General features: G+C 44.4%; 2 protein-coding genes across 7 annotated transcripts in view; one reads left to right on the top strand and one right to left on the bottom strand.

Moving 5' to 3' along the window:
• The window catches only part of GAS6 (growth arrest specific 6), a 35,700-nt gene extending 26,008 nt beyond the window's left edge, over window positions 1–9,692 (top strand). The window contains exons 11-15 of the mRNA XM_084506409.1: window positions 2,636–2,800; window positions 4,027–4,195; window positions 5,107–5,279; window positions 6,081–6,309; window positions 9,102–9,692. Coding sequence (XP_084362535.1) covers window positions 2,636–2,800; window positions 4,027–4,195; window positions 5,107–5,279; window positions 6,081–6,309; window positions 9,102–9,253 — 888 coding nt within the window. The 3' untranslated portion in view covers window positions 9,254–9,692. The remainder of the gene's footprint in view (window positions 1–2,635; window positions 2,801–4,026; window positions 4,196–5,106; window positions 5,280–6,080; window positions 6,310–9,101) is intronic.
• A 3,378-nt stretch (window positions 9,693–13,070) lies between these two features.
• Window positions 13,071–23,152, bottom strand: part of TMEM255B (transmembrane protein 255B) — a 67,861-nt gene continuing 57,779 nt past the window's right edge. For 2 of the 6 annotated variants that reach the window (XM_084495674.1, XM_084495676.1), the window contains exons 8-9: window positions 18,515–18,658; window positions 13,071–13,790 (exon numbers count right to left, since the gene is read on the bottom strand). In XM_084495674.1, the coding sequence (XP_084351800.1) occupies window positions 13,623–13,790; window positions 18,515–18,658 (312 nt within the window). In that variant the 3' untranslated portion in view covers window positions 13,071–13,622. Of the gene's footprint in view, window positions 13,791–13,989; window positions 14,532–16,525; window positions 16,629–18,514; window positions 18,659–22,055; window positions 22,068–23,152 lie in introns of those variants that run through there. The other 4 variants (XM_084495677.1, XM_084495678.1, XM_084495675.1 and 1 more) reach the window with 3 other exon arrangements.

The following is a 23,152-nucleotide window of genomic DNA, read 5'->3' as shown; positions in this document are numbered from 1 at the left end:
GGGAGGGTGGTAGTAGAAGATGAGTCACGAAAAGCTGTTATTACCAAGCCGAACCGTTTAACACAGGAGTGTAAACTTGTTAAGTGCTGGACCTCATTATGAAGTAATTACAAACTTTCCCATACTGGTTGTGGGAGAGATACCAGAAACGTGTTTTCTTTCTTCAAGCAATAATACAAAAATGCTCGAGCGCTTGGGAGTTACAGGGTAAGCAGTGTGCTTGCTTCCTGCAGGGAGAGCAGGCAGCACGATAAAAGCAATTATCATTTTTAGGCGGTGAGTACAATTGCTGGTCTCCTGCCAGCCACCGGTTCCAGGGCTCATATCCCCACGTACCGTCAGACCTAAGAAGTTGCCTGGCTGAGTTGCTGAAGCAACTTGAAGGCAGAAGGAGCTAAAGGAGCCTTCAGGCTCCTTGCTCCATGGTTGACTCCCCTCAGAGGCTTGGGATGCTGCTTGCATTGCTGGGGTGCTCCTTTCTCTGCTGTCTTATCCCTTACCTCCACCTTGCAGGTAGTTTGTCCTCTTCTGCTTAACATCCAGTGCCAGCCCTGTCTCTAAATACCATTTAATCAGTAAGTCTGAGCCATACAACTTTGAACCTCAAGTGTGGACTTCTGTGTACTTTTCACCCTCACCTTCTGAAACACAACCCAGACCTTCACAGGTCACAGTCCAGACTCAGGTGCAATTTGGGAGCTTTACTCTGGGCATCCGTGTGCACGGGATCAAGCCCTTAGTTCTTGTTAGACCTGGGTACTGATGGTGACTTTGCAGGTGTTGGGAGAAAATAGTCATTTTAGAATTTAACTTCCAGGAGATAGGGGAAAAAAAAAGACTATTTAAAATGAAATTACAATAAAAAGCACAAGTTTTTAGTCTCTTGAACAAAAGTTGCATCATTTTATGAAAATGTGAAGGCATTTTCAAACGTTCAGGCCAGCGTTTCTACCTGGGTATATTCTGATGTTGATCTTGCCTGATCTATTTTTAGGTGATCATTCCCAGCAGGGAAAGCACAAACAGGCAAGCCTCAGGAAAAGCTTTTAACACAGCGTTGTAAATGTAATCCAGCTGAATGAAGTGTCACGTATGAGCTGAGGAGAGCGGAGAATGCACTCGCTTTCCTGTTTGTTTTGCGTTTCCCCCTCCAAAAATTATCATTTTGTCTTTTTTTCAACGTTTAATTTAGCGCTAGCATGAAGACGGTATGTTTAGCACTGATAATAACCTACGTGCACTGTCAAATGTCCAAGCTTGAGGTTAAGCAATCACAAGCAGGTTGGTAAGTTGGCTTTCACCCCGTGGCTGCCTGCAGCCCGGTCCCGTTGCCCGTTTGGGCTCTGGGTGCTGGTGGGGCACCAGCCAGTGAGCTTGGGGTGTGAGGAGCCACAGCTGAAAGTGCCAGAGGGCATCCTGAGGTAGGCAGAATCCAATTTCCTCAACTGGCATTTGTTAAGGGGTGTTAATCCCTTCTCTTTGAGTTTAGCAGCCCAGCAGCCACAGCCAATGTTCCCAGCCCTCTGGGTGGACTTTGCAGCCTGCCATCTCCCCAAAAAGCCCGTCTGAGAGTGGGTTGTGTGTCTCCGTTGGGCACAGAGCAGTGGTGTAGCTGCCACTTCAAACGAGCAGGCTTAGGGCAAGTAAATTCATGTCAGAGAGGATTCAGCATGGAGCAACATGTCAGATGTAACCAATGTTTTAAAAGCATAAACCAGGCTGCACTGGAATCCATGGGAGAAGGAAGAAGGTTGATATTCTGTGCATGATCTTTTCAACTCTCAAATTTCCTTTATCTTCATCACCACAGACTCTAATTCAAAGGGAGTGTCCAGGTATAAACCTGCTCAGCCCTGCCTGGCAGCAGAAGCCAGGTCCCACGGCAGCAGAGTCCAGTTGGCTGCTTCGTGGTGTTTGTGCAGCCCGGCCTCTTGCTTTCCAGCGGGGCACCTCGGCGTGGATCGTTGTTCCCATGTGACACCACAAATACAGTGATTTTATTAAAAAATACAACTATTTTTTTTTTTATATTTTAGTGGGGATAGAATCTTCCTAGCAGTAGCTCCTAGGAGACATGGAGGTAAAAGTGGCAGGGACCTGAGAGAAATTTTTCTGAGAGAAAAATTAGTGCCTGTTGGACATCTTTATTACCCTCTCAAACGTAACAACATCTTCTGTTGTTCTTTTTTCAGGGGTCAGTACTCAAAGACTAGACTTGTTGTGGCTGGAAGGCTTCAGTGTTATCCTCTGCTAAGCCAACAAAAGACATCCTCTTATCTGTCCTTCTGGCTTTTCCTTTCGCAGGCTGGCGCAATAGGAAGTTTCTCATTAATAACTTGTTACTGCATTTAAATTTTGCTTAGAGCGAGCTGCAAACATCACGTAGTTCATTCATTCATGCATGCATTTGTGTTTCTGTTTTTGTAGCTGGGCTGTCTTTGCCACTAGGGCAACTCCAGGTTGCTTTCTAAAGACTTGAATATCGAGGTGGAATGTAGTTTAAAAGGTAAACAAAGAGGCTTGGGGACAGAAAATATTTCTGCATCGTAGGGATTTTACTACAGTGTCTGTCCTATAGTTGAGGCTGCGTGTCTTTTTGTACTGAAATTGTCTGTTTACATTTTTACTTTTTCAGATCTCTGTTGAAGAACTCGAGAGAAGCTTGGTTATAAAGGTCAACAGGGATGCAGTTATGAAAATAGCTGTCTCAGGTGATCTGTTTACTCTGGACAAAGGACTGTATCAGCTGAATCTGACAGTAGGAGGCATTCCTTTCAAAACAAAGGACCTTGTTCTGCCAGTAAGTACAGCACCAGCACTTACCTTGTTTTGCATGCCTGAAGGGCTTGATTTCATCTTTTCTTGGGGTGATGTAGGTCCCTCCTGAGAGCAGTTCAGCCTGCCCTGACACAGGTGGCATTATCACCTCCTGGATACAGATTTCTCTCCACTGACTATAGAGGGAGCCTAAGCCAGTAGCAAAGGTGAGAGTCCTGATTTTTTGATTGATGAGGTTGGGTGAGATGTATCCCACCCTTGGCCTGCAGAATTAGGACACAGCAAAGCTGGAGCATGTGGCAGAGCCCTGGGAACTGATGGTGATCATGCTGGCTTGGAGATCTGGAGTGGCCCTGGCGTGTCACGCTGCTGAGTGAGGGTAACATTGTCCCCAGTAGGACTTGGATCAACGTGGAGGGCAGTTTTTGTGTTGTGACTGGGGTTTGAGCTTCATGGTATTGTATCACAGCTTTGTGCTCCTGGCTTATACTCTTTCGGTTTTGTAAGACCCAAGGGAAAACAGGAGCCTGTTTTTCTTCACTTCTTCCTAATTCAAGCAGATAAAGCACACAGATGAAAGTTAAAGCATCTTTTGGATGGGATTGGATGGTTGTTGTGTTTCTGAAATAGCTGCTGCTCAGGCTATTTTGAAAGCCTGCCACACACGGAGTTGGCACCTTGAAACCAAAACTGGCATCCCCTTGCTTTTAAACGAGGTGATGAGTTTGTGGCTCCGTGACTGGGAGTGCAGCAGCTGAGGAGGGCTTCTGTTCCTCTCAGGAAGTCATTCAGGGCCAATGCTTGTCTGAAATGCTAAGCTAGGGGTGTGGTCTCCGTATACGATTAAGGGCCAAAAACTCCTGAGGTTTTTATCCTGGCTCAGACACCTAATTCTGTCTGCTTCAGTTAATTTGGGATAATGGTTCTGATTTAGGTGCTTTTGCAAGGAGCCTTCTCCTTACATGCTACCTCACATTTTAATGCTGGTGCAGGATAACAGCACGGGAAGCTGGAACAAACGAGGTGTGCACAGAGCAGGGTGCCCATCTCACGGCTCAGGCACCCCTCACTTAAAGCAGAACACCACACCACCTACCATGAATCAGGTCCAACATGCTGTGTGTCACGAAGGCTGTTTGCAAAGACACAAAGGATTTTGTTTTCCATGTTTGATATCATAATATCCCCTGCACCTGAAATCGCTCATTCTTGCAGTTTAAGGTGTGAGATACTGCTTTGTCTTCCCAGATCAACCCTCGGCTGGATGGCTGCATGCGAGCATGGAACTGGCTGAACGGGGAGGACAGCACTATCCAAGAGACCATAAGGATGAATGAAAGGATGCAGTGCTTTTCTGTAGCAGGGCGAGGGTCTTTCTATCCTGGGCGAGGTTTTGCTGTATTTAATCTTACTTATAGTAAGTACTTCATATTTTTATTTCTGTTGTCCTGCCATTAACTGTAATTGGTTAATGAACAGTTTGAAACTTGCACGCACGCCCAACTCAGTGTTGATTGATGCAGAAGCGACTGGCAGCTGTGGATGAGGAGGTATCAGCTGAACTTGTGGCTCCTAGCAAAGGGAGACTAGAGCCAGCAGGGACCTGGCCAGCACAGAATAGGTTCTCTCTGTGTGGTTCCACCACTGCGTTTCACACCTGGGCTGGCTCCAGCTCATCCTCAGCCTTAGGAGCCTCCCTGTTCATCTGTCAAAATCATAGCTGGTTCCAGCCCTGGCCACTGTCTTCTCCTAAACAAGGAGAGCTGCAAGCCATAGTGAATTACATGAATTACACACATCAGTAAGCAAGATGCCAGCACGTTTAATTCCAAGTTCAACAGATGAGATGCAACGTCCCATGCTTGTGATAGGGTGATGATCAGGAAGTGATTAATTGGTGATCGATGTAGTATACTTATATGCTTTTTCAGTTTAATACAGGCTTTTATAGAAGTGTATGTCAGATTTCCCATGATCTTTTGACAGCCAAGAACCATGTAAAAAATGGCTGCCCTGTGTTGCAGCAGTTCTTTGAATGTGATAGATTGACAGCCATGAGAATTTGCATCTCTCTTTGTGATACAAAGCTTAACCTTGTCTTTTGACTTCTGAAAGGCAACACTGAAGAAGGTAAAAAGAGGGAACTGATGCCATTTTCTTCTCTGATTTTATGTTCAGGTGCTTCAGCATTTTTTTGAGTAAAAGGAATGTGGCAGTCTCTCCATATGCTCATCCATCTATCCTCTTCTCCAGCCAGAAATTGCACATTCTACCATTTAACCTGATATTCTTACGTTTGTCTTGTTACACTTTTTTTTTTTCTTATAGTGCAACCTTCTTCTGGAAATGAAACCAAGACAAGTTGGAAAATAGAACTAAATGCTGCAATTCAGCCAGCAACAGACACCGGTGTGCTCTTTGCTCTGGTTACGGAAGAAGCATCTGTCCCATTATCACTGTCTCTGATTGACTATCACTCCACAAAGAAACTGAAACAGCAGGTATAGATTAAGCATTTTTCTAGAGAAAGCTCCTTGCTGTTTTCCTGGGACCTGAGAGTCATTATCAAGAAAGAGCTGTCAGGTTCTTTGCCTGCCTGCTTATTTGGGCCCAGCAGTTCAGAACGTGGTCTGAGACTGGGCTGCTTGGCCAACACTGAAATTCTGCCCCTGAGGGGTACGTGTTAGATACTACTCGTGAGCTCTTTGCAAATGTGGCCTAGGCAAAAGATTGAACTGGTCTCTTGAATGCCAGCAGATTTTGTTAAATTTTGCTGGTTTTAGAAGCTGATCAATATCATAAGCCAAGAGTTTGCATTCTCTGGAGCTGTTCAGTAATAATCCCAAGGCAGACAAGAGACAGGTTTAGGTGTCACTCCAGATGCTGTGAAAGGTCAGTGATGATGGAGGGCTGAAGATGCTGCTCTAATTACATTCAGAATGAAGGGCTAAATTCTGGCATTACAAGAGTATAAATAAGGAATAATTTCACTAATTATTCACATCAGCCAACTTTTCGTGTACAATACAGCAGCTATGGTGTACTTACGTCCACTAAAACCCACTAAGAATTCTCTCCTAGGAGAAAGTGGTTACAAGAAACAGTTTCCCTCATTCATAGTTCTTTCAGTGCAATTGAGATCAGAATAAGATCAGCAATAATAATAATAATGCTAATTTTCTCATGGCTCTGCAAAACCTTCATAAACAAGGCCACAATGTTGTCATCCTGGCCCTGCATAAGTGTGGAGAGGTATATTTCAGCTCACTGCCTCATTTTTTTGTCTTTCCCCTGCTGTCTAGTTCGTCATCTTGGCCTTGGAGCACACAGTTGTGTCCAGACTGGCAATAAATCTCTGCGATAAGAAGGAACACTCTGTGGACATCCTCCTCAAGAAGGACCAGCTATCCCTGAGGGTAGATGGGATGGCAGGAGAGAGTGAATTAAGCGCTTCGGAGTTAGAGGACAGCCTGTCCGTCTTGGAAAGCTCTTTGCAATCAACAGTGAAGACATATGTGGGAGGATTGCCAGGTGAGCATCTAGTTTCATAGCCTAAAATACAGAATCCCACCTCCCTGAGCTGGCAGTCAGGAAAGCTGTCCCTATTCATTAAACCTAGGAGCCTCACTCTCTGTGCTTGAGCAAGCTTTGTCTGCGATGCAGGCATGTGTCATCCCAACAGAAGTGAGGGTGTGCTTGATGTTTTTTTGTTTTGTTTTGTTTTTCTTCAATGATTGTGTCCTTCTGAGGACAGGTGGAGGCAAAAAAAAAGGAGGAGCTTATGTTTAGTCAGCAATAGGATCGATTTTTCTGAAGGGTAGCTATAATACCTTAGACATGGTAAGATCCATAGGACCTGTGCCTCAGGATCCTGCAGTTTTTACACACATAAACATTCATTACGTTAGAATGTGCAAGCTTTATGTTGCTACTTAAGCACTCCTTGTGAAGAGATCTCAGTGTTCATCTGTTCTCCTCTGTGGAGTTTGTATATCCCAGCATCTTTGATAGGAAGTTTCAGAATTGGTCCAAGAACCTGTTGCGAGGGCTAAACTTTTCATGCCATAGCACACAGCACCGAGCTTCCCAACCTCCCAAATATATATGGACAGGTTTTCTGCCCTTTTGTCTCCAAAATCTGATTTTTCTGTCTCACTCCCGTCAGACTCCTGACTCACATTGTTTTGACTGAAATTTGGAAAGCCCAGTGTGCTGATTCTCCCTGGCTGATGCTGTCTTTGAGCTGAACACAGCAGTCCACAATTAATTTATTTCCTCCCAGCTGAAGGTAGTTAGAGCACAACCAGAGGCCTACCACAGTTTATAGCTTTGGTGGCTTTTCAGCTTCTTGAACGAGATCAGTTTGCTCCTCTGTTGTGAGCCTGCAAGATCGAGCTTTCATCTGACTCATGAATTTTGGCCAAACTTTGGGGGTTTGTCTCTTGTTCTGGCTGAACTGGTTTATCAGTCCCTACTGCTGAGGAATGCAATTAAGGAAACACTTGTGTTTGTGACACAGCGCAGTCCATCCTACTTTGTTGCCAGCAGCTCAGCAAAATCTTGCCCTTACTCGCCCAAGCGAGGGAGAGGGAGCAGCGTTGGCCTCTCGATAGGTTTTGAAGCAGTCAAGCTGGAACAGAGTGGCTGAGGTGCTGTGTGCACTAGGGCACATGGCACGACTGTTGCCACCATGTCCTGGGTTGTCTGTGGTTAGCTCAGACTAACTGTGCTGGGAGAAAGGCAGTTTTTAATTACCTAGGGCTAGGTGGGAAGTATCGTAACTATTGCTCTCAGCCCCAGCTGGCTTCTGTAGATTTAGCTGCTTTCACCCTTTGATCTGTTGTACTCATCAGCAGGACTTTTGCTGCCTCTGCTCTGCTTTTACCATCGAGTGGAACCCAACGCTTGCGCTGAGGAGCGTTGTTCCTTGCCAGACGAATAAACATTTCAGCACTTTGGTTGAATTCATAACTCTGGGTTAAATAACTGTATCAAATGGTCAGATCGAAGCGAGTTTGGCTCATTCAGATCTGAATAACGTTATTTTGTTTTTTTGTTTTTTTTTTTTTTTCCCCTGCTTCTTTACCCTGTGGAAAAGAACCAATCACATTTAATCTCTTTATTCCATTTGCAATAAATAAATAGAGAATCCTGAGTCAAAATATACATTATGTCCCATACTAAGTACAGATAAGATTGCAGGTGTAGAACTATTATTTAGAGTTTAAGAGGGGACTTACAGGCATTTACTACCTTTTTATGGTATTTTCAGTTTGGATAAATCCTGAATTATGTAATTTATATGATGCATAGTCATTTTTCCAGGCAATGTGTATACAAACCTGGTAAAGGAGCCTTTAAACAAGCCTTCTCAGTCTTTACAGGACCCCATTCAGACAGATCCATGTCTAGTCATAACAGAAAATTATTTATTTGACCTGATTTGCAATTATAAGATACACAAAAAAATCCTTTTTATATTTATTTTTGACAGTATCTTATAAGTGCATCTCATCCAGCCCATGCTGTCCTTCCTTAAGCCATGTGGCACATGTATCAGCAGTCAGCATGATTCCTTAGATGAGTGCTCAAGCCATGAGGCCAACGCTGTCAACTTCTTCTGAGTCAAAATTTAGTTTGAATTCGTGTGAGGTACTATAACACAGAGACCCACTTCTTTGTAAGAGTCCAGTTATCTTAAGCAGACTCCAGAGATAAAATTTGGTAAACAGGGAGGCACAGGAAATAGCTGAAATCATTTGTTTAAGCAAGCACCAAGCGATGGTGTTTTCCAGCCAGAAAGCTGAAAAATTTATAGTATCTATTTGTGGCTTACAAATCCCACACAAACACTCTTTCTCTCGCTCAGTCCTGGAGTCCGCCACAGTGTGAGCTGTGTTTGATTACATCAGTGTTGAATTTGGCCAGGCAGAACCCTTTAAATGGCGTGTAATCTCAGACCAACAGGGCAACCTATTGTTCACCTCGTCCTCGCTTCGGTGTAGAGATAAGGGGGTTGCTTTGCTACCTGCCTCAGTGGGAGGCTGCCTCATCTGTGAGACATTCCTTGCTTGCCATTGCACAACCAGCACGGCTGGGTCAGCTTTGGGTTGTAAGTAAGCTAATAACCTTCGGGGAAGGGTAGAGGACACGGGTCGTGTTAATTTTTGCTCGTTTCTTTATGGTCAGCGTGTAAGTGATACAGCAGAAGTTAGGAGTAGTGAGCCTTCCTGTCATGTTCACTGATGCTCATCAGAGCATAGGTGGGACAGCTTTTCGTGCAAAACGGGCCCCCAAAGATGCTTGTCTCCCCTTTGGCACAGATGTTCCCGTCACCTCGACTCCGGTCACGGCGTTCTACCACGGCTGCATGACTGTGAAGCTGAACAGCAAGGCACTGGACTTGGACGAGGCACTGTACAAGCACAGCGACATCACGTCACACTCGTGTCCTCCAGCTGAGGCAGGTCCGTAGGTACCACTGCAAGGCGAAAGTTTTATACTAGGGAACTTTCAATGCTTTTCTTTTTTTTTTTTTTTTTTTAAGATATAAATTATTCAGACCTACCGCACTGCGTGTATAGTTTCTCTTAAACACTGAAGTTATGTAGGAGCTACTGATCCTTATGTCAGATTGATTATTGAAATACTCCTTTGCTTTGAGGTTTAAAGGTTGTAATATATTTGTAAATAGTTCAGAAGACTAATATTAAATAAGCCAAAAGTACAGAATATGCCTAAATGAATGTCATGTCTAAACTGTAAGAGACAGTTTTATCTGGAATGTGGAAAACCTGGTAATATATGAGTGTGGACTGGAAGAAAAATAATAATTCTGTATTATTTTTATTACCAACACTGCTTTCTGATTTGCAAAGTATGAGAGAATAAAATATTTACATACAAGTTTTTAATTTACCTGTACTCGCATTATTCTGTACTCTGCTATTTGGAGATGATGACTCAGGCTGTGCCTGATATGGAGATTACAACAGTGTTGTTTTTTTTTTGTTTCAATTTGTTTGGAGGTGGGGGTTATGTGTTTGTGTCAGTATTACATATCCTTGGGCTGGAAAGCACACGGTTGCTGCTATTATTATTGCTACAGTTTTTCTTGCTGGTACCACAGATGGAAGACTCAGTTGTGACCTTTAGAAAAACTCTTGGTCAACAGAGAATGGAAAAAAAAAAAGAAAAAACTGGGTCAGCAGGAAACAATTAGAAGAAAAGACTCATAAGCTGAAAGCCATATGGCTTTTGTGTCAATAACCACTGAAGCAAATGATGAGGTGTTGAGAATTGGGAATATTAAGTGGTGATGACATTTTTTTGCTGCTTAATTTTGAGGTTGGCTCATTCACCGTGAGCCTAACGGGAGCACAGAGGCTTGTGATTCTGAGAGTTAGCCAGGCTGAATTGCAGTGCGGTGAGAATATGCTTGTGGGTTTACTTGGGAGAGGTTGTAGAGCCATAAAGTGCATTTAACTTCTAAACTATCCTGGTGCTGCTGGGGCAGGCTTTGCCTAGCCTGCTTTGAGGCAACTGAATCTTGCTTATTTGCTCCTTGCCTTCCAGTGGGTTAAAGAAATGAGAACGAGAGGTATGCCGTGGTGGATATCTGAACATTAAGTGGCTAAGGTCACCCTGTGCTTCACAGTGTTAATATGGAACAGGTCTAATTCTACAAGGGTTTTTTAATAAATTGTTCCCAGTCGTTCTATGCCATGTTTTGCCTAGCCAAATACGGAGCTGATGGATTAACCTAGTAAAGCACACGTGACAAGGTAAGTGACCGAGGTGTGGAGATGTAACTGTCCCAGCGGAATGAAGGGAGGCAGGGCAAGACTATCCCAACTGTATCCAGCTGACAAAGGTTTTTACACTCAGGAATGACCAAATGCAAGTTTGGAAGGATAATTGCTAACGAGACAGTGATGACGGGGACAGACTCACTGGTGGACTGTGTGTGGAGAGGAAAACCCAGAAGTATTTCTATGGGTTCGCTTTTTGATATTGAGCAAAGGATACCAAGTTATGTGCAGGAGTGCTTTCTGTTATAGTCAATGATGCTGGATCAACTTGAGATTTGATGGAGAACCGAAGAAACATCAGCTTATTATTCCAGTGAGAGCAGGGAATCCTGAAGGTATTGTGGTGAACAGCACTTCCTCACTGTGGTGGTTTGTTTTCTGTTTGCTTTTCCTGGTTATTTTAGTACTTTACCAAAATACGTCTCCCGTTCTTTTGACTTGGAGGAGCTCTAATGAAAACAGTACAAACTTGGATGGCACCTACTATTTTTTAAACCAAGTAGATGGAACAAACCCCATTTTACTTTGTTCTTTTCAAAGGAAGCATGTTAGCAAAGCAGTCTTATGTCTAGCATTTGTTTTTTGGTATAGCTTCTGTGGTGGATCCCAAAAAAATAACATGTGGCATAAATGAATCACAAATATGTCTGACCTTTGTGTTAATGTAAGTGGTACTGTTTATGAAGCCAGATCCTGGAAACGCGAATCTTGTGGTACATTGTGGCAGCCTGCAGTTGCAGGCTTAGTATTATATGAAAAAGACTATAATTCTTTTTTTTTTAATAACAGTCTAATTCGGAACTAAAAATATCGCTAGGATTGTGAGTATCTGTGCATGTATGAGAAGATATTTTGCGTGGACTACAACAAACTCCAACCAAAATGTGGCTTAGAAAAAAAAGCCAGAGTTTGCAAGTCTGGAGAATTACAGAAAGGGAGGCAAGGAGTGTGTGTGGGGGTGCTTTTCTGTCAAGCTTGATTGCTTTTAATACCCTGGGCACTGGAGGAAGAGGCAGCTACTTCTATATATTGTTGAGATGAAGAAATGAAATGATAAGCATTCCTTCATTCCTCCTCAGTCACTGTGCTTCAACCCAAGAGAAACACTGATTTCATTTTTGTTCTGTTTGCAGTCTAGGTGCTCAGCTCAAAGGGACCAAGTCTGGGGTGTGGTTTTTTTTTGACTCCAAAAGTGCCCAAAAATGAACCCAGGTGGTTCTCCAGGGAGTGTTCATAGTAACTCAAAATAAGTCCATTTGCAGTTCCACTCAGTGCATGATTAGGGTGATCGTGCTCTTCACAGCATGCATTTGCACAACAACTACGAATTTTGGATGTGTTGAATTCATGAGTTGAAGTAAACAGCAGCCTCCCCTCTGACTTTGTTTCTCTTAACCCACTTCATATCACTGACCTCATCAACAATACAAGGAAGGCGCCTTGTCACCAACGTTAACATCACTGGCCTAAAACTTTGCATATCAGAAAAAAAAGATGGAATACATACAGTATGTTTTTTATGGTCCATATAAATTAATGTCTGACTTTATTTGTATTAGTTCTGAATCTTTTTTTTTTGTACATAGAGGTACAGCATATGAATCAATAGAAATTCTTGAAAGGTGGAAAGTATTATGTAAAAGGATGATCATTCTTTGGTCTATTTTCAGCTGGTCTGATGGTGTCACTTCCTTTCAAAGGAAACTGTCAAGTAGGCTGGTTTTGTTTATATAGTGTTTCTTTATATTTCCATAATATGAAGCAGCTGCTTAAAAAGCTAATGAGAAATACCTTCCTTTCCTTGCTTTGCTCTTTTGCCTTTCAGAAAATATCTATAGCTTCGTTGCTGTCTAGACTGCAAGATCTACAGAGCAAGCAGCAGCACCATCCCTCTTCCAGGAGCAAAACGCAGTGGTGTGGTGCCATAATCTGATGGGTTTCCATGCCTGTGTAGCCACTAAATATGAAAGCCACACTCTACGAGGGATCTCAACCAATATGATGTACAGAAGGGGGACAGGGCACACACAACTCTGTTCCTGTCAAAGGCACTGTTACAAGTATTGCCGCTTAGCCTTGTCAAAGTATTTCCAGTGCTGTACAATGGGGAAAATTATGAAGGAGTTCCGACCCTTCACCAGCTCTCTTTCAGTGGTTGCAGAATTACCAGACCTTGTTAAACTTAAATAACTGGGGTTCACAGAGAGCGCTTTTGGTTGTGATCCTCTTTTGACTAGAAAGGAATTAATTCCAACACTAAAGTGCAGATTAAACATCTGTCTGGAAATTGCACCTTTAGCGCGCTGACATGACATTTTACTATGCAGACTAGACTGCCATGAGGTGCAAATTTAAAAAAAAAAAATCCAGTAAAATTAACCTTTCTATTTGAAACTTGAGGGAATTATTCCATAGGGTAGTTTTCCTTCTTTTTTTTTTTTTTTTTTTTCTTTTTTTTTTTTTATATATAACAGCCTTAGGTACAGTATAAATATACACAGTCAATTTTATTGCAAAATAATTGCCACACATTTTTTTTATTGGTACAACTCTTTCACCAAAAAAAAGGGTTCTTAAATAAATACTACAAGCAAACAAACACCGAGGCTCTTCCTACCCAAAGTGATTTACTCAGAGAGCTCCAGACTACCCACTCAGCACAGACTAAAACCCCTCTATACTGGTCTATGAAAGCAGAACACATATCCAGAGCGTTTTCTTCACTTCTCCTCTTGAAGAAAAATCACTCTGCAGTATATGGAGAAGGAAAAAACTCAGGGTAGGCAGAAAGCAATACTGCATTTGACTGCAGGTAGGCAAACTAGGTGGTTACCTGTCACACTGCTGGTGATGTGCCTGCCCTGACATCGCCAGGTTTCTGCTCTGCTTGGGGGGATGTGGCTAAAAGCAGAGTGGCCGTGACACACTCTGTGGTGGGTTCCTTGGTAAGTCTAGTGCCTGCGGGGCACAGGGTTTCCAAAGGTTTCTTAAAAACAAAGAAGCCTACCAGCTGCCTAAAAGACATTCTTTGTCCTACGGTGCGTACGGTGGAGGCTTTTCCCCAGGCAAAAAGTAAGTCGGTGCATAGAGGGGTGGAGCATTGGGGGGAAGGCCGTAGCTGGAGCTGGACTGAGATGGAGGCTGAGTTTCTTCTGATAAAGAAATGTCAGTAGATGATGTTCCTGGAAAATTGCTGGCAGGCTGTATACAGACAAAGAAAAACGCTTCAATAAATGATTATGATCCTGTTTGTGGTTCTGATTTAAGTGTTTACCATGTAAGTATTATGTCCCACGGTTACATTTCTCATGCATCGCAGCACAACACTCACTTCAGTATTAGAGAACCTGCTAAAGGACAGCGATTACAGTGTGCAGTGAAAGAAGACAGATTCCACCTGTAATCCAAGTCATTTTTAATAGACATTGTGCATACAGCTGGACAACAGAACAGGAATTTCTGCAGAAGGTGCTTTGGTTTCCTGGGTGAGGCATGGCACCCAACTGCCTGATTAAGTTACATATAGCTGCAAATTTCTAGGCATCACTCTAAAATCTCAAAGTTGTAATACTTGCATAAATGCAGGTTTTTTTCTTATTGATGTGCCAAATGCAGACTCCTTATAAGAGAAAATTTACAGGTAGGCATTCTTTAAAAGACCTCCTTGTAGGTCTTTCACCTCGGCTGTCCCAGTTACAAGGAGGCCTTGGCTGGAAGAGGCATGAAAAATAAGCAGCCCATGTTGAGTAACAACTAGGATTTATTAAAACAACAGGATGCCTCTAGGGACTATTGTTCTGGATAAAATCCTCCACTACTCTAAACCAAGTTTTGCCATTGTTTTCAAGAGGGTCAGGATTTCACTCCTCCCCTCACATGCCAGTCCATGGGCTCCATCAGAAGAGTTGGGCTCAGCTCCCTTCAAGTTCAGGCCTAAAATGCCTGGAATTTAAAAGAAAAAATAGTAAACATGGATCTATTTCAAGGGAAATCTAAAATCCAGGCAAGCAAACAATGCTGTCTTGGGTACTTACCATGATAAAAAAAAAAAAAAATAGTAGTCATCATTTAGAAGGCCAGTACCAGGGCTGATACTTGGCTGGTGGCATCTCAGAGCTGCCCAGGGTTGCCAGTCCCCATGCCACGGGGGCGACTTTGACGAAAGGGGACTTTGTGACAGGAAGGTTGTTTGTGCACCGTAACTATGCAGGAGACAGTGCAAGTACACCTATAGACCTGCTGGCTAGATCAGCTCCAAATGGAGTTATTGGGTTTTATTGCTCTTTTTTTTGTTTGTTTTGGTTTGGTTTTCACAACCCCAGCTGCCCCTGCACAGCTCATCATTTACCTGGTTGGCAGGCCTCCTACCCAGACCGGCTGTGACTGACCTGTACCAGTAAGGGATGAGTGATTTTGTTACCACATGCCACGGTAAACAAATGAAATGCTGGTTACAACTTCGTCAAAATGCATTCCTGGTGTCACCTCTGTTTGTGTATTTGGCTGATTTCTGCTTGTGGGCAAACTGTGAGGTAAACTAAACTGGTTTGGCACCAGCTCAAGGTGTGATTATTTTTTTAAGACTTTGTTTGCCTCAGCAAGCAGGTATGCAGTGAGATACTGAATTCAGCAGAAGACTGAGAACAAATCTTAGTCTTAGCTGAGCTGAGCCTCCACGTGTGACCCCAACTGGGGACCCCAACAAAGCAGGAAGCCAAAGGGAATGCTGAAAAGAGAGGTGTGTCATGGGGCCCACCTTGCTATATGGTTAGCAAGGTCACTGGAAAAGGAATGAGGCCTGAGGGTGAGATGCTGGCCTCCTGCTGGGCTTCACATGTGGACAGGACACAGGGGTGAGCTCCTGCTGGGGCTGGCCAGCAGCACAGCACGCTCAGTGCCACCTCAAACACATAGTGCACAGCATAGAAACTGATTCCCACCCCTGGTCGGTGGAAAGGCCTCTAGGGTGCATTCGTAGCACTCACTTCATACATCTTTCACCTGTGATAATCCACATGTGAGAAGTGCCTTGCGCTCTCTGGGGACTCTGTAGAGTAGACCTGCTTGGGTGGAGTCTTCTACACTGTAGACATCTAGAGCTTAATTCAGCTGCCCACACGAGTGTCTAGCCCTTTGGGGATGTCATGGGGCATGCCAGATATCCACACAGATGTGGTACAGCAACTACAGGACCTGGACCCTCATAGAGCAGCATCAAGGGCCAGGTGGCTACTTGATCTCATTGTCTCACATCACTAGATCCCTACATGTCAACAGACCGTGTTTAGCCAGCTGAATCCCAGCCATAAAGCCTGTAGTTGCCTTAAGGACCAGAACCAGCTGAGGAGGGCTTGTGAAGGCCTGAATTCAGCAGCTAGACACCAGGCCACCAGCTGCTTGGAGCACTTGGATGGATTATGAAGGCCTCCAGCCCTATGGTTTCAGCCCACAGCTCTCAATGGATGTGCATGTCATTTGAGCATCTGGCTGTTGCAAATCAGGCCGGCTTCTCACATTCACCCTTTTGTAACTTTGAGTAAGTTTATTACAATTTTTAACTCATAAGTATTCCATTATGCTGAATGCTGATGCAGAAATTAATTCTCTCTAAACTACAACATAATTAGCTCATACATGCAGTATGAGTATCTCTCTTATTTTTTCTTTTTCTTTTCCAAGAAAAGGATTAAGTGCTTCCCCTTTTGGAGCCCAGTGCTTCTTGCTAACCTCTCCTGGCTTGAGGACAGCTGGTGATGTCTGCCCCTGAGTGTTATGAAGGGGAGAGAAGATAAATGAACACCCTTCTTAGAAAAAGTAGAAATGTAGGGGAAAAAAGTGTTTGTTTTGGAATGCAGTTAAGAATTTGGGGGTAAATATTTCTGTTTCTCAGTGGACACAGGACTGAACCATTATAATTGATCCTCAAGACTACTTACATGCATCTTTTCAGCCTCATTGCTTTCTTTCGTCTCTGTTTATCCCCTTCTCTATTCTTGGCTACGTGCTAACTGAACTCTGCAGAACAGCACAGCTTTTCAGCTAAAAGCAAACAAAAAAAAGATCTCCATGTGTACTCTTTTTTTTTTTTTTTCTCCTCTCAATCAGTGGTCTCCAAAAGTGCCTGGCCCCATTATCTTATTTATTAAAATGTGCCAAGGACTGTTCTTTGGCTGTGAAGCCAACTGGCACAGCACACATCACATCCATACAGCTGAACCAAACCAGTGTGTCTCTCTGTATGCATACCACTTACCAGGAATGGTCCAAGGCTCCTTCTGGCTCCTGACCCCTTCCTAGGTGTTGATGGGAGACTATTAGATGGTCTGGGCCAAACCCATGCCAGGAGGATGCTAACAACTCACTGGTGTGGGTGGTCATTGGCCCTGAGGAGATGTGGCCTGGGAGGCTGTGGGGAGCTGGTCCACAGCCAGCTTGTGTTAAACATGCAGTGTTTTCTATTAAGAATTGCAAAACATGCAGTACCCATCGGTCTGACAGTAGACTGCCAAAGCGTAACAAGGCATTGGACTGAACAAACCAGCTTTATTGTGATTCAAAAACCTAAAAAATGCCAGCAATCTCTTTAGTGTCTCAGTATGGCTATTTACCACCTCCTCCCTAATGTTCTTCATCTTGCTTTGTCCGCTCTGTGCTGTACGGCCTGAGCCCAGCCATGATGGTGACTGGTGCCTGTCGTGCCAGGCCCAAGGCCAGGAGCACTGCTGGCCTCCCAGCTCTGTGAGAGAGGGACAAGGGAGAGTTACAGCAACCACAGTGGGCCTGCAGAGCATGTGTACTTTGAGAACAGACACCTAGATGTTGTGCAGGGGGAGAGACAAGTGTCCTAAAAGAGAAAATTTGAGTAATACCCATGTTAAGTAGGGAGCCACTGTGGATGGACAAGTATGCGTGAGCATTTACCTTCCACAACAGTCCTGTCAGGACAAAAGGCATGTAGCTCATGGGACATGCTGCCAGGGACCCTCTGTGGAGAGAATTAGTCTCGCCTGTGCTCCACAGAGGGTCCCTGGCAGTGGGACTGATGGTGGGAACGGTGCCTTCTCCACTGACGCTATTTGATAGCCAAGTGGCATAGGAGCAGGTGAAGGACCCTTCAGGCAAAGGAAAGTCAAGAATTGTCTTGTCACCAGGCTACTTTGGCAAAAAAATAAATAAAAATCAAGCACCATCCTCAGCATCACTCACTGCTTTTTCCAGGCCAGCTCTGGGCTGGACTCCCTGTGTTTAACAGCAGCTGAGGGACTATGCCCCTAACCCCTCATTTATACTCTTCTACAACATCCCATGGCATTTGCATTTTCCTTGGTGTGTCAAAACACTTCCTCCATCTGGCTTGTCTTGCCACCAAAAAGCTCTACCAGTACAACCAAAACTGTGTGATGAGTAGTTATCACTAATATCCAGCCACAGTCCTTTCCATATCACTCAGTTTTACAGACCTCTTATTTCCTCACCTTTCTTGTCTCCTTTCCATCTGTTGAGTCCTCATCTACTAGTTCCTATATTATGAGTAGCATGGACTAAGGCATGTAAACCTTTCTGATAAGTCCTGTGTAACTGATATTCCTTTGGCTCCCCCATATGCCTCTGCTCCTGTTTCATCTAGCCCAACACAGGGGCTGCTTTCACCTTTGTGACTGCCACAACACAGCCCTTATCCCACACTGGGATTTCTGACCAACAGATAGAGACCAAAGGACAACCAGAGAAAATTGGAGATCTGGGGACAAACCTAAGAACAAGACCCAGGCTAAATCATCCCAGAGGCAAGCCTGTGCATTGGGATCCAACTTCCTGACCTGGTTGCAGACCCCGCAGGAGCCAAGACCTACCACTGTAGAGTTTGTACCGAGAAGCAGCTCAAGGTTTTCTGATGGAGCAAATGGCACCATTTTGTACTGTACCTGAAGAGGCAACGGGTAGGACGGATATGTAGAAATAGTGGCAGCAGAAGGACAAAACCCAGCATACGTCAGGATCTGCTGGGCAGGATTGTACAGGATCTGAGGAGGAGGTGCAGCACTGAAAGCAATTTGGGACATAGGTACCTGTTGAGCACAGAAAACAACAATTTATCAGCACAGCGCAGAGGGGTCTGGGGCAGGAACCGGTCCCAACAGAAGTGACTAACAGCTAACAACTTCCTATTTTCCCATATAACGCCAGTACTACAAAATAAATAAATAAATAAAAATAAGTGACAGACATAATGAGTAGAGGGTGTATCTGGAGTGAATTTTCTGGCCAGAATTACACTGCTATTTTAATCTTCTTCCCTCGGAAAGAAAAAAAAAAAAAAAAAAAAAAACTACTGGTGCTTCCCTAGCACCAGTTACAGAAGCTCTGGCAGGGCTCCAGACCAGAGACACCCTGAAAAGCACAGCATACAGCTTTGACCACCTCGTCTTACCCACTCCAGCAACCCTTCCTTCACCCTTTGCTGCAGACTCTTCCCAATAGCAACTACCTGATGCCCTCGTGTCTTTTCTCACCACTTTCCTACACAGATCTGTCCAGACCACTTGTTTGTCTTTCACAGCTTCTTCTCACTTGTGAAATGGAGTTTTCTGCTGGCTTTCCAATACCACTCCCTACACGTGTATCTCATTTCTACTGCACAAAATTAGGATTGTCATCTGTATCAGAGTTGAATCGACTCCTTGACCATATCTCATGGCTCTAGTGGCATGTCCCTTGACCATGATGTGAGATAAAATTTGCAGGAGGAAGTAATAGCTCATTTTAAACCAACCAATAAAATTAGGAAAAAACAAACAACAAAACAAAACAAAACAAAACAAAACAAAAAAAAAAGCACAAACAAAACAGAAGGTTGAACGTGACGGGGGACTTGTGTTCCTAAAACCCCGTGCTACATAACCATTTGTGAAGGACAGCAGAGCTCTGTGAAAGATTTTCGTGACCCTCTGCTTTGCAAACTGAGACAAATTCAGTGGTTTCTCTCTGCTCTGTTGGTTTTTATTAGCAGATTCCTTCACATGAGAGCATGGAATTCTCTTTTTATTGAAATAATAAAAGTTGGTGGTTGCAAGACACATACTGAAAGCAGCTGCCAGGATTTTTTTGGCATTTCCTCTCAGACTTATCTGTGAGAGACATGAACCACTGCATCCTTCAGAGATAGCGCACACGTCGTGATTGAGGCAGGGGTGCATTCGTTGTGTTTTTACATGGAAAATGTCATCTAGGTCACTGATGTACCACACAAGGTTAAAGCAGAAGGCCTAATTCGTGTGAGAAGGAAAATCTCTCCGTTTTGAGGTACTCTCTCAAAACACTTCCCTTCTATCTGCCCTGCAGGGTGAGTGTGGTGGGAAGAAAGAGAGAAACTGCCTTTCAGACAGCAGTAGCAAGAAGGAGCTCATGAGATTGCCTCAGATCCAAAAGCTTTAGGCCAGCAACATGGCTCACACGGGCTGGGGCAGGACCAGCAACCAGCACATGTCCATCCTTGGAGGAGGGAGGCTCTAGAGCAGCCGTATCCCTCTGGCTATGGACATAAGGCAAGAAACACTTGTTTTGCACAACACAAAATACAGATTTCTGGTCTGAATCTGCTACCAACTTTCTGCTCTGGGACCTCTAAGGTGTCTCTGTCCTTCCAAGAGTGCCTCTAAATCCTTTCACGTTCTCTCCACCAATAACAGGAACACTCTCCCATTGCTAAGGACAAACATCACAACAGTCCTAGTAGGCAGATTTAGGGAGTCAAACACTCCAAACCCACTCATCGAGCATCTTATTATCAGACTATCTGGTCTCAGCCTGGAGCCAGTAATGACTTGCAGGTATTCATAGAATCACAGAACCATTAGGGTTGGAAGAGAGCTCCAAGAACATCTGGTCCCACCATCCCCCTACCACCACTGTCACCACCAAACCATGTCCCCAAGCACCAGGCCCAATCTCTCCTTGCACACCCCCAGGGACGGTGACTCCACCACCTCCCTGGGCAACCCGTCCCAGTGCCTGGCTGCTCTTTCTGAGCAGAAATGGCTCCTCATTGCCAACCTGAACCTCTCCTGGTGCAACCTGAGGCCATTCCCTCTGGTCCTGCATCAGGTATTCTAGTAGTGGTACTACATTTAATTAGTCATCTAAAACACAAGGGTAGGTGGAGATGTTTTAAACCAAAACATGCACCCAAGTCAAAGAGATAAGCTGTTAACCGGCCTGGAAGCACTGTCAGTGTAGGCATCTCCAGCCGGGGAGCAGCTCCACACAACGAATTTAACAGCAAATTGCAACCTTAGTTGCAGGAGTGCTAAGATACGAACAAGTGGAAAGTAGCTCGGTGATTAGGGGGTTATTTAGTTTTCTTTACTTTTGAGCAGGGTGAGGGAAGAGGAAAGGAGAGATAGGAATGATATTTCATCTGTCCACATTCCCCTGAGGACTCTGAGGAGGAAACTAATTTAATAAAATAACAATAATAATAATTAAAAGCCAGCATACTCCTCCAGGACCAGAGGTCACTGATTACTGCAACCCTAAACTCAGGGCAGGCAGATTCCTTGGCAAGGTGTGTCAGGAAAACATCTCCAAGTCATCAGCTGAATACCAGGGCAGGGAAGAGAGATTTGAGATTAACCCTTTGTACTAGCAAGTGATTTTTTTCATGCACTTTACCTCTCACATAAGAAATGATCAGGGCATTTCACCGTTTTGGACACTCCTATTTCCATTACGTGTTAACCTGCTTTTTGTTAAAGGTGAATTTAAGATTATATCCAGGCTCATGGCAGATCTGGAGAGGAAGGTACCATCACAAACGCTGCAGCTCCCCCAGCAGATCACAGGGGACAGCCCCACAGGTGACCTAGGGGCCACCACGAGCTGATACCCTGGGGTCAGGGAAGGATGAAGGGTTTCCCACTAAGCCAGCACTACTCTCTGGCACACAGCAAAGCCACGGCAAGCATGCCAAGGTCTGCACTGAATTTGTCACAAGGAAGAAACACACAACAACCAAAACAACATTTTTTTTTTTTTTCTGTCCAGGAAACATGATGGATTTAGAAGCAACTGCACTGTTTTGCAAACTCTCTTCCTTGCAGCATGTTTTGACTGCCAGCATTCCCAGAGATAAACATGCTGGTTTTTTTGTTTGACTAGTCAGCCAGCCTTGTGTTTTCTGGAAGTCAACCTCAGAGCAATGCCCTGAGGCATTTCAATGGGCTTTAAAGCTCCCCCTGGAAAATGCCAGTGAGCATATCTGTGGGAAGGTGACATCCTGAAAGAAAGTGAAAATTGTTCTCCCACACATTTCAAAGCTTTTTCTTATTTCAGTCCCATGCCCCCTTGTCACTCCCTTCTGTTTGATGTTTTCTTGCCCTCCCCTCCTCTCCCCCACACTTTTCCCAAGAATTACTCTGTTAGTAATGAAAGCAAGCAGCAGATCAACAAAACAGTCATGGTACATACCTCAAAAGGACCCTGAAAAAGCAAAGGAGCAAGAAATGGTCATTTAATTTTGGATCGCTTTTAGTAACACTGTCACAAACATAGCATGGTTCCTCTGCTAAGCTAATTGACACAAATTCATCCTTCCCCTTAGGCTAGTGAGTTGTTTTTGTTTTTTTGTTTTTTCCCCAATACTGCTGCAGAGGTCTTATTAAACAGCTTATTCAGATCAGGTTTTAGGTTGGAGCCTCAGCAGACTCACGCCAGCCAAGTCCAGGGGGAAGCTGCTGCAAATTGCTTGCATGGCTTTTTGCCACTTGGTTGGAGGACCCAGAGCTTGACCTGGGACTCTGCTTCCCGGCACGGGGAATGCACCAGGTCACCGAGACCCCACCAGGTCACAGAGACTCCAGTTCTCCCAGGACATCCTCACAGCACGGAGATCTGCTTGGGTTTGAGCTCACCCTGCTACAAAGCAAATGTTTGCAACTTAACAAAGGTGAATTTCAGGTAAAGACCGTGAAGAGGAGACTGCTCTGTGTGGAGGAGTGCTGCAAAGATGCTGGGTGGTCAGAGCAAGTCCTGGGTGTCCTCCAGACTGACCGGGTCCTTGGCTGCCAGCTCGGAGCAGCCCCTCTCCTTTAGTCTGTCCCCCAGTGCACATCACCCTCAGCTCTCCTACTTTCTCTTCCCTGCTCCATCCCTCTCTTCTTTCCTTTCACCTTTCTTTCTATTTAATTCTCCCCCCTCTGAACAGTCACCTGAAATACCGTGGAACTAAGAGGACATTTGTTGCTATTACGCCTCCCCTCTGCTCCTGCGTTTCAGCCCCATCCCCACACCTCTGCCTGTTTTAGTTTGGAAGCTCTCTGGGGGAATAAATACCATCTACTCTTCTGAGTGTTAATAAATTGGGAGCCCCTTGGCTCTCTACCCCTCCTGGCACAAACTCTTCTGACTGCCACAGCGTTTATCAGTGTGGCACAGGGAGCAGTCAGAGAGCGGCGCTCCTTAGTGCAACAGCAGAGGATTAATGTGACCCGAATACAACTGTTCAAATAAAAACTTGACAGCTCCTTCAGAGTTAATCCCCATTCTTGGAAAAAGAGCTGCACAAA

Source organism: Aythya ferina, assembly GCF_964211825.1.
Source record: "Aythya ferina genome assembly, chromosome: 1".
Lineage (NCBI taxonomy): Eukaryota > Metazoa > Chordata > Aves > Anseriformes > Anatidae > Aythya > Aythya ferina.
This window is presented reverse-complemented; position numbering and strand designations above follow the sequence as displayed.